The following is a 14,974-nucleotide window of genomic DNA, read 5'->3' as shown; positions in this document are numbered from 1 at the left end:
GATCAGTTAAAACAACTGAAATACCACACACATAAAAAACACTCACACAGGCACACCCAAAACGATGAACACTAAAGTAATCAGGCCTAACAAAAATATCAGACACATAAATAAAAGAAAAAGACCTTAATAACTCACTGAATACAAAGCAAACACTTCCAAATCCACGTTAAAGCACTGACTACCCAGACTTGAGTAAGCCCTCGTCACCACAGTGATAACCAAGACCAAGAGCCAAGTGGCACGCAATACCACATGTTAAACTCATCACATCGACATAACCACCAGAGGATGCTATCAAATACAACAATGTGACATCTACAAACATGGACCAACTCAAAAACACCACACCATAGTGATGCCACACATCATCACCATTATGTCCCAGCTCAAAGCAGACAGCTGGTTTCGGATGCTTCCAGTTATGTATGTTCATGGTTAACTTCCAATCCCTACACCAGTAGTCACTCCTCTCCAGGACTTCTTGCATTTCACTACAATCTTCTGACACTGAAATAGCTCTCTAGATATCATCATCATCTGCAAATAGCCTTATGGAGCTTTTAGAATTGTCCACTGAATCATTATTATAAATTATAATAATGGTCCTACAACTCTCCCTTGCAGTGTGCATGACATTACATTTATAGTTGTCAATTTTGCTATTTTGTTCACTAAAAGACAGTTTAGACTATATCAAATGCCTTCGAGAAGGTAAGGAACACAGTATCAACTTGGGTACCTCCGTCTGTGGCACTCTGGATTTCGTGTACAAACATAGTGAGCCAAGTTTCATATCTATCGGTTTGCAGAATCCATATAGATTTTTGGAAGTGTAATATTCATCCTCCAAAACCATCATAAAGTGTATTGTGAACATGCTCCACCATTCTGCAACAGATTGATGTCAGTGGTGTAGGCCTATAATCATGATGTTTACCAGGAGACTCTTCTTGGAAATGGGAATGGTGTGCTTTTTTCAAATTCATTGGGTACCCTTTTTTGCTTTACTTCAATAAAATATAGCTTAAATTAAAACCATTATCTCTGTGTCACTCATTTACTTTCTCGCACAATGAGTTTCAGGAGTCTACATCGTTATATTCAGGTCTATCAGTGGTTTACATCACAATTTTGTTTGCTGGATATAGCCACTTATCCATTTTGAACTTCATTTCACTATAAAGAATGTATAATTAGGAATTAAAAATTTAAAAAAATAAAACAAACCTAAGTGTAATAACAAATACACCTTTTCAACATTAAATTGCCAAACAAGCAAGAACCAAGGACACAGACAGTCCAGAGATTGTAGTACAAATGTAGAAATATTGTCTCAGAAGTCTAAGAGCATTATCAACTTGCACTGCAAATCAGTGATACAGAAAACATGTATATAAATGTTAAAATTTTTATGACCTATTGCAGGAAAAAAGCTTACAAGCATATATTCGAGTTTATTTGTTACTGTATTGGTTTCATGATTTGGGGTTGTTCTCCGATTTAGATCACTAAAGACTAGATATATAGTAAAAGATACTGTGTACTTTCTGGTATGCCCTAGAAGCTTGGCTTAAAAAGTTCATGGCCACTGCCTCGTCTTTATCTTGAGTACATTTTCCTATGTTTTCTGTTGGGCATAAAAATCATCAGTTAGAAGATGTTCAATTTGTGACCTATATTTATTTTATAAGTATTATTTATCATTATCTGTGTTGTCAAAAACATGTCCTTTGTCATTAATATCAGTAGCTATGGCAGATTCAATGGGATTGGTGTACCAAAATGCATTTTTGTGTTCAGAAGCTTCACCCGGTCTGACCTTCATAGTGTACTTGGCAGTCATTGCACTTTATCTTGTTGATGCCAGAGTTGAAAAATTTGTTTGTAATAGATTTTATCTTGTGTTGCAGTTATCACATATTTTATTGCCAGTGGTTAAAAGCTACTCTTACATTGTATGACCTCAATCCAGTAGCAATTTTCTCTGAAATGGCAACAGAGTAGGGAATGCACACTGTTCTGGTGTGGGTATGGTTGTTGTTTTTGTCTGTCTGTTCCTTCCCTTGTGTCTTTGACATCTTGTCATATGAGAGTGGGTTGAAAACTATTTGCAGCTGCTTTTATCTCACTGTTCTAATTTCAGTTTGAAGCATTTATTCCTCAGTGGCACTTTGTGTGCTATGTATAATAGGGCCTGAATCTTTCACTGACTTGGAATTGCAGCTGGCTCTTGGCTCATCACACAACACATCCCCAGGGACAGATTCAATTCATAATCAGATGTTGTTACTCAAAGGCAGCTTATATTCGAAGTCTTTGGCTGATTTTGGATAGGATGTGCTTTACCTTTGTAATGGTGAGATAGTATTTCTCGCAACCTAAAACCAGGCAAAATCTCATATTCATCAGCAACTACTAACGGATTAACCTTTCTGACATGCTTTGCAAACAGCTAGGCTAGCCTGCCAATTATGCTGGGTTGTCAAATCACAAAGCCTTTTGGCCCCCATTCACCATAGTCTCTGTGGGGGGTGATCCACAATCTACCCTAGAATTGGTGCATCACTGAACTCGCAATGGTTCCAAGAGAGGAGAGTTCCATGCCAAGTGTTATGCTCTTCCTCACCACCATCAATGGACTAGTGCCCTCTGCTGCGCCATTGATTACCTCCACACTGTTATGTTGATGAACCTTACTTTTGGTGTGGCTCTAAATTATACCCTTGGCTGAATACCAGCTCCAAGTCATCATCCAAAGTGCCTGAGCTTGTATCTTTTCCCATGGCTTCCACTTATCTCCTGAAAAAATGTGAGGCACGCATTTCTGTCATAGTACCACAGTCCATCATAACCCAGAACTCTTACTTGGGTACCCAACATGTCAACGTTGTTTGCACAATCCTACTTTTTTTTGGGACTCCTTTATGATAAAAGGCTGACATTGCTGCCAATAGTCATCAGCTTGAAGCTATCTGCACAGAGAACCTTAACAGTTTGTACTTCCCACACCTCTGATTGGTGCAATTACTCTATTCTATTCCATATTTACTGGGTCCTGGTTTTGTCCCAGTTGAACTATGGTTGCCATGTTTATTGCTCAGTGACAGCTTAGACTCTGAAATTATTGGAGCCAGTCAATCTTTGTGGAGTAGGACTGGCCACTGGTGTCTACTGGTCTAGGCCAATAGACAGTCTCCTTACCAAAGTGGGGATCTTAACTCTTTAGTTCCAATGGTACCACCTCTTACTCACTTAGGTAGTCACAATCTGACAACTTCCTAATCATCCAACTTATCAAATTCTTCTTGTGTACTAGGGGCACTGATCACCTGAATTGTGCACTTGGGTCAGTTTATTGTTGTAATGTGCCTCAAGGCCGTCTGTTGGAACCTCCATTTAACTCCCTTAAATTGCAATGTTTGTTGTTTTCCCACACCCAACCCCTCGCCCCCTGACAACGCCCCCCCCCCCCCCCCACACACACACACACCGGGGTTAGTACCCTTAGTACCCAGACCACAGATTAGGACCAATCTAAAGCCTAAAGTTTTAGTCTTCCCTGTGCTGCACCTCTCTTTCCATTTTAGGGTGTAACGCTCTGATAAGTGGGTGCTGTTCCCATGTTTAGCACTTTGACTATAACAGATCAGGGGTGGGACAACTGTAGGAAGGACTGCTCCTGTCACATGCAGAGGCCCAGAGGATTCTCGCCTGGCCCCACTGCCTACTGGGCTGATTATTTCTTTCACTTTATTTTATTATTGTTGCTCCAACTGATGCCCATTATGTTTTTAGCCTTCTCACTTTTACTATTACGGTACTCCCTTCTAGATGGCATTTTTTATTCTGCAATTGTCTTCACCCTTAATTAGGTTAATGTGTGGTCTGATGCAAATGATGTTCACTCGCCACAGATTAGATGTCAGGGAACTCTCGTCTGTTCTCTGACCTACGTACAAGCTCTGATGATTAGGGGTGCTGTTCCCATCTTTAACACTTGGACTATAATGGACTAACACCTCTACTTCTCTTTAAATTATTTCACAGATCTGTCATCAATATTACTTTCAGTACCTTAGTTTTACCACACCTACATACTTTCATAATTCAGTCAATTTTCTTGCAAATATCACTAACTACAGTTAAACTATCTCATGAACGAGGAACTGATGTTCTCTCTGTTTGGTCCCTTGATCCCAGCCAGCCATCTACCCAACCTATGTATTGATTCATTGCATACAGTTGTGTTCAAAAATGAGATGATGAGTGGGATTGCCTTTTCAAAAAATCAGAATGTATGTGTTCTTACAAAGCCATTGTGTTAATCAATTATTCTTTAAAAGTATGGTAATTGCTTGCATTTGAACCAGATCTTCATTTTTAAGGAAATGAAACAGTGGTAGTATCTTACAGATCTTGTATTGTTCTTACACAGAGCTTTCTTCCTCAAAGGACTGACTTCTTCAGTGCCCCTGCAGCATCAAATGGGTCGGGTTTCATTGTTAAAGAAGATGGCCTAATCCTCACAAATGCACATGTTGTTATTAATAAACCAAACAGTACTGTGCAGGTAAGTGCTGTACAACTATAATGTGTTGTAGGCTTTGAAAGTTTGTTCATTACTTTGTTTGATTTTCAGTTCATTGTGATGTGTTACAGGTCAGACTTAAAGATGGAAAGACTTACAGAGGAGTTGTGGAAGATATTGACATAAAATCTGATCTGGCCACTGTTCGCATACCTTGTGTAAGTGAATCATAATTTTTGTGAAACTGTGGCACATTAATTTCATTCACTTACACACAAATGTAATGTGTCTCAACATAATGCTTCAACACATTAAAAATGAAATTACAGACTGCAGTAGAGAGGTAAAATAATTGCCTGAAACTTTTAAACTATAGAATTCTGAGTCAAAATTTCTGGCCAATACTTATCTTCTGGAGGTGAAATATCAGGGCTGCTAACAGGCCCATATAAAAATATGACATTTATTTTAATAAAAAGCAGTCCAGATTGGCATAAACATTTTACACTATTGCCCCTCTTTTACACTTATCAGGGGATCAGATGATTGTTGGTGTAAAACTGGAGAAATCACTTTCAGAGGTAGAAATCTATATCTATACTCTGCAAACCACCACAAGTTGCGTGCCAGAGGGTATGTCCCATTGTACCAGTTATTAGGGTTTCTTCCTGTTCCCTTCACGTATAGAGTGCAGGAAGAATGATTGTTTGAATGCCTCTGTGCCTGCAGTAATTGTTCTAATCTTATCCTCATGATCCCTATGTGAGCGATACATAGGGAGTTGTGTATATCCCTAGAGTAGTCATTTAAAGCTGGTTCTTGAAACTGTATTAATAGACTTTCTCAGGATAGTTTATGTCTGTCTTCAAGAGTCTGCCAGTTCAGTTCCTCCAGTATCTCTGTCAGACTCTCCCACAGGTTAAGCAAACCTGTGACCATTCGTGCTGTCCTTCTCTATACGCTTTCAATATCCCCTGTTAGTCCTGTCTGCTAAGGGTTCAAACATTTGAGCAATATTGTAGAACTAGTTGTATGAACAATAGGTAAGCAATCTCTTATGTGTACTGATTGCACTAACCTAGTATTTGACCAATAAACCGAACTGTACCACCTGCTTTCCCACTACTGAACCTATGTGATCATTCCATTTCATATCCCTACAAAGCGGTACACACTGTTTTCCTGTGTTACTATTTTTTGATGCATTACTTTACTCAATTCAATTATCCTGTGTAGCCATTTAAGACCTTACATTCCGCTGTATTTGATGAGTTCCGACTTAATTTCATTCACCCCAGCTGCTTTATTGCACTGCAATCTATTGACCATTTTCTCCACTTCCTCAAATGTGATCCTATTTCCATCATCATTCCTATCCCATTCTACCTCGAAATCTGAAACATTACTGATCGTATTTTCACCTACATTGAGCAACTCTTCAAAATATTCCCTCCATCTGCCCAAGGCATCCACAGGATTCACCAGCAGTTTTCCTGACCTGTCCAAAATACTTGTCATTTCCTTCTTACCTCCCTTTGGAAGACTGCTAATTACACTCCAGAATGGTTTTCCAGCAGCTTGACCCATAGTCTCCAACCTGTTTCCAAAGTCTTCCCAAGATTTCTTCTTGGATGCTGCAATTATCTGTTTGGCTTTGTTTCTTTCTTCAACATAACTTTCTCTGTCTACCTGAGTTCTAGTATGTAGCCATTTTTGATACGCCTTCTTTTTCTTTTACAGGCTGCCTTTACTGTGTCATTCCACCAAGCTGTTTGCTTCATCCTACTTTTACACACTACTGTTCCAAGACATTCTTTCGCCACTTCTAGTACTGCGTCCCTGTACCTTGTCCATTTCTTTTCCAATGACTGTAATTGACTACATTCAACTAACTGGTACCTTTTTGAGATCGCTGTTATGTACTTGTGCCTGATTTCCTTATCCTGAAGTTTCTCCACTCTTATCCTCCTACATATGGACCTGACCTCCTGCACTTTCGACCTCACAATCCCAATTTCACTGCAGATTAAATAATGAGCAGTGTCATCAAAGAATCCCCTGAATGCACGTGTGTCCCTCACAGCCTTCCTGAATTCCTGATCTGTTATTATATAGTCAATGACAGATCTGGTTCCCCTGCCTTCCCAAGTATACCAGTGAATGTTCTTATGTTTAAAAAAGGAGTTTGTGATTACTAAGCCCATACTGGCACAGAAATCCAAGAGTTGTTTCCCGTTCCTGTTGGCCTCCATATCCTCTCCAAATTTACCCATAACCTTTTCATACCCTTCTGTTCGATTTCCAATCCTGGCGTTAAAATCACCCATGAGCAGAACGCTGTCCTTGTCCTTTACTCTAACTACTACATCACTGAGTGCCTCATAAAAACTATCCATCTTATCGTGATCTGTCCCTTCACAATGCGTATATACTGACACAATCCTAATTTTCTTGCTAGACACTGTCAAATCTATCCACATCAGTCGTTCGGTTACATACCTTATTGCAACTACGCTGGGTTCCATTTCTTTCCTGATGTAAAGCCCTACACCCCATTGTGCTATTCCTGCTTTGACTCCTGACAGGTAGACCTTGTATTCTCCCACTTCCTCTTCTTTCTCACCCCTTACCCGAATGTCACTAACAGCTAAAACGTCCAGTCCCATCTTACTTGCAGCCTCTGCCAGCTCTACCTTCTTTCCAGAGTAGCCCCCATTGATATTAATAGCTCCCCATCTCATTACCATTTGTTTGCCAAGTCGTATCTTAGGAGTCCCTGGTTTGTCAGTTAGAGGTGGGACTCTGTCACCTCCAAAGGTCCGAGGCCTGGGAGTTGGGACAGGTTCCATCAGACTGGACAAAAGCAGTAATCACACCAATATTTAAACATGAAAACAGAAAAGATTGTAACAACTACAGAGGTATCTCTTTAATCAGTGTTGTGGGTAAAATCTTCTCAGGTATTGTTGAAAGGAAAGTGCGAGTATTAGTTGAGGACCAATTGGATGAAAATCAGTGTGGGTTTAGGCCTCTTAGAGGTTGTCAGGACCAGATCTTTAGCTTACGGCAAATAATGGAGAAGTGTTATGAGTGGAACAGGAAATTGTATCTATGCTTTATAGATCTAGAAAAGGCATATGACCGGGTTCCTAGGAGGAAGTTATTGTCTGTTCTATGAGATTATGGAATAGGAGGCAAACTTTTGCAAGCAATTAAAGGTCTTTACATGGATAGTCAGGCAGCAGTTGGAGTTGACGGTAAATTGAGTTCATGGTTCAGAGTAGTTTCAGGGGTAAGACAAGGCTGCAACCTGTCTCCACTGTTGTTCATATTATTTATGGATCATATGTTGAAAACTGTAGACTGGCTGGGTGAGATAAAGATACGTGAACACAAAATAAGCAGTCTCGCATATGCGGATGACTTAGTTGTGATGGCAGATTCGATTGAAATTTTGCAAAGTAATATTTCAGAGCTAGATCAGAAATGTAAGGACTATGGTATGAAGATTAGCATCTCCAAAACGAAAGTAATGTCAGTGGGAAAGAAATATAAACGGATTGAGTGCCAAATAGGAGGAACAAAGTTAGAACAGGTGGACGGTTTCAAGTACTTAGGATGCATATTCTCACAGGATGGCAACATAGTGAAAGAACTGGAAGCGAGGTGTAGGAAAGCTAATACAGTGAGCGCTCAGCTACGATCTACTCTCTTCTGCAAGAAGGAAGTCAGTACCAAGACTAAGTTATCTGTGCACCGTTCAATCTTTCGACCAACTTTGTTGCATGGGAGCAAAAGCTGGGTGGATTCAGGTTACCTTATCAACAAGGTTGAGGTTACGGATATGAAAGTAGCTAGGATGATTGCAGGTACTAGTAGATGGGAACAATGGCAGGAGGGTGTCCACAATGAGGAAATCAAAGAAAAACTGGGAATGAACTCTATAGATGTAGCAGTCAGGGCAAAGAGGCTTAGATGGTGGGGTCATGTTACACGCATGGGAGAAGTAAGGTTACCCAAGAGACCCATGGGTTCAGCAGTAGAGGGTAGGAGGAGTCGGGGCAGACCAAGGAGAAGGTACCTGGATTTGGTTAATAATGATTTTGAAGTAATAGGTTTAACATCAGAAGAGGCACCAATGATAGCACTGAATAGGGGATCATGGAGGAATTTTATAAGGGGGGCTATGCTCCAGACTGAATGCTGAAAGGCATAATCAGTCTTAAAAGATGATGATGATGATGATGATGATGATGATGATTACTTTACTCAGGTGTTACACCCAGGTATTTTGTACAAGTTGGATGGTTCCAACAGTGACTCATTGATATTATAGTCATAGGATCCTATGTTTTTTTCTTTTTATGAAACACAAAATTTTACATTTCTGAACATTTAGAGCAAGTAGCCAATTTCTGCACCATGTTGAAATCTTATCAAGATCTGACTGAATATTTATGCAGCTTCTCTAAGATAGTACTTCATTATAGATAATTGCATCATATGCAAAAAGGCTGATTGTACCATTAATATTGTCTGCAAGGTCATAATTATACAACATGAACAGCAAGGATCCCAACACACTTTCCTGGAGCACACCCTTAGTAACTTCTACATCTGATGTTGACTCTCCATCCAAGACAACATGCTGTGTCCTCCCTGCCAAAAAGTACTCAGTTCAGTCACAAATATCACTTGATATCCCATATGGTTGTACTTTTGACAATAAATGTAGGTGCAGTACTGAGTCAAATCCTTTTTAGAAATCAAGAAAGAATGCATCTACCTGGTCGGCTTGATCCAAAGCTTTCAGTGTATGTCATGTGAGAGAAGTGCTTGTTGGGTTTCACATGATCGATGTTTTCGAAATCCATGTTGCTTTGCATTGAGGAGGTTATTCTGTTAAAGATACCGCATTATGTTTGAGCTCAGAATATGTTCTAAGGTTGTACAACAAATCGATGTCAAGGGTATTGGGCAGTAGTTTTGTGGATCGCTTCTACTATCCTTTTTTGTAGACAAGTGTGACCTGCACCTTTTTCCAAGAACTGGGCACATTTTTTTTTATAGATTTACGATAGAGTATAGTTAGAAGAGGGGTTATTTCAGCTGCAAATTCAGTGTGGAATCTGACAGGGATTCCATAAGGGCAGGAGCTTTGTTCAGTTTTAATGATGTCAGTTCTTTTTTAACTCCACTGACATTAATACTTATTTCATTTATCTTTTCAGTGATACGAGGATTAAATTGTGGCAATTTTCCTGGGTTTTCCTTTGTAAAGGAACATTTAGAATGCTCTGGAAAAGCCAGGCAAAGGCTTCCCAATGCATATTGATATATAATAGTGTGCATAGGTCTTATTTCTAGTAATTTTCTCAAATATCTAGTGAAAAGTAACTGCCGATATTGCTTTGCTTATCCGCTGGCAGGTGGAACGGTACTAGTTAGTAGATGAGCCTTCCTGTGGGCTGCACCTTGTTTTTTGCTGATATTTTGTAATATGGAAAACAGAGCTATGCATAATAGAAATGTTATGTCTTTTTAATAAACATTCAAATTTTAATAATAACTCAATATTTAAAATTAAAATATCACAGTTGTAACACTTATTGTTTTCTACAAAAGAAATAATTTTTGTGTAACTGTTTTGTTTGATATGCCCTCTGTAGAGTCTAGTACTGTAGGGAGCAATGGAGAGGATGTTGCTACGAGTGGCTGATATCCTCTTTCTACAACACAAATGCACACATGGATTAATACAGTTCTTCATTTACATGAAATGAATATTTAACTTGAATAGATTCCATGTGTTGTGGCACAAGCTCATCAGTAATAGTCCTCTTGCAGATAGTATCGGTAATCCTGCTATCACAAACTCAAGTCTCATTCCTAGACCCGCTGTAGGCACTAATGTGGTCCCTATGTACTGTCGTAACCTGCAGTGAACTATACCCACTCCACAATTGAACTGACAGATGCCAGACTCAATGGGTAAGAGAGTGAGACCTCTTGGTCAGCGGCAGTGGCTCGTGCCATTGACCTCGTGTTGTTTGTTGATGTGTCTTTGGCCCCTCTTGTGATAGGCACTCTTGATCCAGTGCTACGTCTTTGCCAACCGGTGTGCTAGCGGCAGCTTACGCCAGCACACCCTCAATCTGTTTCTCCAATTTGTAGAGAATCTCGAGTGTATTTTCACACCCTTCTTTACATTGTCTTCTCCTTCACAGCTTTCCACAACTTAAGGAATGAATTGCAGAGCTCTCAGTACTGAAATCCTGCTGGATGGGAGATCCCTCCCAGAGTCCGTTTTGTACAAAAGTCTTTGAACAAGGTTCTTCTATAAAATGACTTGAAGGAGTGTATAATTCTCAAATTCATGGGCTGGAGTTTGCTTGTGCTGTTGGCCAGGAAAAATTATAACTGCATTTTGTAAGATCATATCAGTAGGATGTGCAGGACAGTGACCAACAAAAAGAAGTATTTTGAGGTCATCCAAGCTTTTTGATTGGCGTCATACGAAGTTGGAAGTGAACATGTATTTATAAAACAATGCTATTTTTTTATTTATTTCCCCTTGTATAAAGGGCTGGATCTACTCACAGTGATCAGCATTATCTCCCATCATCACTGCTAATTTACTTTGTTTGTCAACATGGCATTTACTACCTTTGACTGTTTTGTTTTGCAACACATTTAAGTAAGTGCAGTTTCTTCATGTTAAATAAGTTTTTGGCTTCATATTTTGCAGTTTCAGTCTGTAATTTTCGATTTATCCACTATGCACAGTATCACTGTGTATCATCTCAGACAGTTCTCTCAGAGATTTTATGTTGTTGTTGTGGTCTTCAGTCCTGAGACTGGTTTGATGCAACTCTCCATGCTACTCTATCCTGTGATCTCCCAGTACCTACTGCAACCTACATCCTTTTGAATCTGCTTAGTGTATTCATCTCTTGGTCTCCCCCTACGATTTTTACCCTCCATGCTGCCCTCCAATACTAAATTGGTAATCCCTTGATGCCTCAGAATATGTCCTACCAACCGATCCCTTCTTCTGGTCAAGTTGTGCCACAAACTCCTCTTCTCCCCAATCCTATTCAGTACCTCCTCATTAGTTATGCGATCTACCCATCTAATCTTCAGCATTCTTCTGTAGCACCACATTTCGAAAGCTTCTATTCTCTTCTTGTCCAAACTATTTACCGTCCATGTTTCACTTCCATACATAGCTACACTCCATACAAATACTTTCAGAAATGACTTCCTGACACTTAAATCTATATTCAATGTTAACAAATTTCTCTTCTTCAGAAACGCTTTCCTTGCCATTGCCAGTCTACATTTTATATCCTCTCTACTTCGACCATCATCAGTTATTTTGCTCCCCAAATAGCAAAACTCCTTTACTAATTTAAGTGTCTCATTTCCTAATCTAATTCCCTCAGCATCACTCGACTTAATTCGACTACATTCCATTATCCTCGTTTTGCTTTTGTTGATGTTCATCTTATATCCTCCCTTCAAGACACCATCCATTCCGTTCAACTGCTCTTCCAAGTCCTTTGCTGTCTCCGACAGAATTACAATGTCATCGGCGAACCTCAAAGTTTTTATTTCTTCGCCATGGATTTTAATACCTACTCCGAATTTATCTTTTGTTTCCTTTACTGCTTGCTCAATATACAGATTGAATAACATCGGGCAGAGGCTACAACCCTGTCTTACTCCCTTCCCAACCACTGCTTCCCTTTCATGTCCCTCGACTCTTATAACTGCCATCTGGTTTCTGTACAAATTGTAAATAGCCTTTCGCTCCCTGTATTTTACCCCTGCCACCTTTAGAATTTGAAAGAGAGTATTCCAGTCAACATTGTCAAAAGCTTTCTCTAAGTCTACAAATGCTAGAAACGTAGGTTTGCCTTGCCTTAATCTTTCTTCTAAGATAAGTCGTAAGGTCAGTATTGCCTCACGTGTTCCAGTATTTCTACGGAATCCAAACTGATCTTCCCCGAGGTCGGCTTCTACTAGTTTTTCCATTCGTCTGTAAAGAATTCATGTTAGTATTTTGCAGCTGTGGCTTATTAAACTGATTGTTCGGTAATTCTCACATCTGTCAACACCTGCTTTCTTTGGGATTGGAATTATTATATTCTTCTTGAAGTCTGAGGGTATTTCGCCTGTTTCATACATCTTGCTCACCAGATGGTAGAGTTTTGTCAGGACTGGCTCTCCCAAGGCCGTCAGTAGTTCCAATGGAATGTTGTCTACTCCGGGGGCCTTGTTTCGACTCAGGTCTTTCAGTGCTCTGTCAAACTCTTCACGCAGTATCGCATCTCCCATTTCATCTTCCTCTACATCCTCTTCCATTTCCATAATATTGTCCTCAAGTACATCGCCCTTGTATAGACCCTCTATATACTCCTTCCACCTTTCTGCCTTCCCTTCTTTGCTTAGAACTGGGTTTCCATCTGAGCTCTTGATGTTCATGCAAGTGGTTCTCTTTTCTCCAAAGGTGTCTTTAATTTTCCTGTAGGTGGTATCTATCTTACCCCTAGTGAGATAAGCCTCTACATCCTTACATTTGTCCTCGAGCCATCCCTGCTTAGCCATTTTGCACTTCCTGTCGATCTTATTTTTGAGACGTTTGTATTCCTTTTTGCCTGCTTCATTTACTGCATTTTTATATTTTCTCCTTTCATCAATTAAATTCAATATTTCTTCTGTTACCCAAGGATTTCTACTAGCCCTCTTCTTTTTACCTACTTGATCCTCTGCTGCCTTCACTACTTCATCCCTCAAAGCTGCCCATTCTTCTTCTACTGTATTTCTTTCCCCCATTCCTGTCAATTGTTCCCTGATGCTCTCCCTGAAACTCTGTACAACCTCTGGTTCTTTCAGTTTATCCAGGTCCCATCTCCTTAAATTCCCACCTTTTTGCAGTTTCTTCAGTTTTAATCTACAGGTCATAACCAACAGATTGTGATCAGAGTCCACATCTGCCCCTGGAAATGTCTTACAATTTAAAACCTGGTTCCTAAATCTCTGTCTTACTATTATATAATCTATCTGATACCTTTTAGTATCAAGATTTTATATCTTGTTCTAAACCTGTCAGTCCAGCCATTGGAGACACTGATATTCTCCATCTCAAGAATGTTGGCCTCTTCAGGTGCTTTCTCCCTTTAAAGCACACCATCAACATGAATATCTGCTGTCCTTGGCATCTCAGTGCTTGGCCCACTTTCTGTAGCACTAGATACTACTTACTTTCTTTCTTTTTTTAAAAAAACTGAAATCAGCTTTTATACTGAAAGTTGCAATTCATATGCAAGTTTTATTCGTGTTCCATGGAAGGAATCCATTTTCTCCAAAATCTGGACCTTCTCTTCCATATTAAAAGATTTTCTTTTCTTTCTCTCCATTAGTCAGAAAGTACTGATAACAAAACAGTAAAAATACTGTAGCACATGAAGATTAATAAGAAAACAGTCCAAGAAACAAAGGAGATCAGGGCAAATGACTTGGCCTCTCAACTCAGGTACAGAAAACCTAGCAAAAAAGAAAACAAAAACTTTACAGATGAACTAATAAATTACCAGTAAAAACTTTTAACACTTCAAAAGCAAATACGATGAAACAAGAAACTTCACTGGCAAAAATGCTGCAGGTTTGCATGGTTATTAGCTCATGCTATGACTACCTGAGAACAGTGCACGGGGCATGGCATATTTATGATACCGCCAAACCATAAACTGAGCTTCAGTTGAAATACATAGCACTTGAGCTTTGTCTTTAATATGAATACAAAGTTTATACACTAAGAAAAAAGTTATGTTTCGGTAAAATAGGTCTAAAAATGAATTTTGTATCTAACAATGATGTACAATACCAGTAGTATTGTTTGATGTATGTTCAAGTTGACACCATTATACAAAAATAACATTTGATTAAATTAACTTGTCAAGTATTCATTCGATATTTCAGCTCAAAGGCTATGCCTTTCCCAGTCTTCGAGAGTTATACGTAGTTCAAACTACACGTTATAAATAGAGTACTCTAACAGAGCCTGCATGAAAATCAAAAGATTGATTTTATTTCGTATTTCGGTGTGGTGTAAACAGCAGGAAATACAGTATTTCAGAAGCATAAAATTGAGATTTTCAATACATTGCGAACATGTGAAATTTGACAGGATCAGAAAAAAATGCGTAAATGACAGCAAAATGTAAAATGCAGGAACATTAAAGTGGAATAATACCATTTTTTAAATTTTGGTTACAAGTCTCAATGTATAAGACTTATCTTCAGACTAGAACTCATTGATACCTGTCACAGACTGGACCTATCACAAACTTGACTTCTTTGTGTGAAATGTTTGTACAAATTATAGTGCAGGATTTCACTATCATGTTGTTAATGAACTTAGAAGTTTTTTTTTTAAAC

At 39.1% G+C, this 14,974-nt stretch overlaps 1 protein-coding gene across 1 annotated transcript in view; it reads left to right on the top strand.

The window, feature by feature from the left end:
* The window catches only part of LOC126095051 (serine protease HTRA2, mitochondrial), a 247,630-nt gene that overhangs the window by 3,380 nt on the left and 229,276 nt on the right, over positions 1-14,974 (top strand). Inside the window, exons 2-3 of the mRNA XM_049909731.1 lie at positions 4,456-4,573; positions 4,663-4,749. Of these exons, the coding sequence (XP_049765688.1) occupies positions 4,456-4,573; positions 4,663-4,749 (205 nt within the window). The remainder of the gene's footprint in view (positions 1-4,455; positions 4,574-4,662; positions 4,750-14,974) is intronic.

Source organism: Schistocerca cancellata, chromosome 8 (assembly GCF_023864275.1).
Source record: "Schistocerca cancellata isolate TAMUIC-IGC-003103 chromosome 8, iqSchCanc2.1, whole genome shotgun sequence".
In the NCBI taxonomy this organism is placed as follows: domain Eukaryota; kingdom Metazoa; phylum Arthropoda; class Insecta; order Orthoptera; family Acrididae; genus Schistocerca; species Schistocerca cancellata.
The sequence above is the reverse complement of the archived record's forward strand: the minus strand, read 5'-3'. Positions and strand labels throughout refer to the sequence as shown.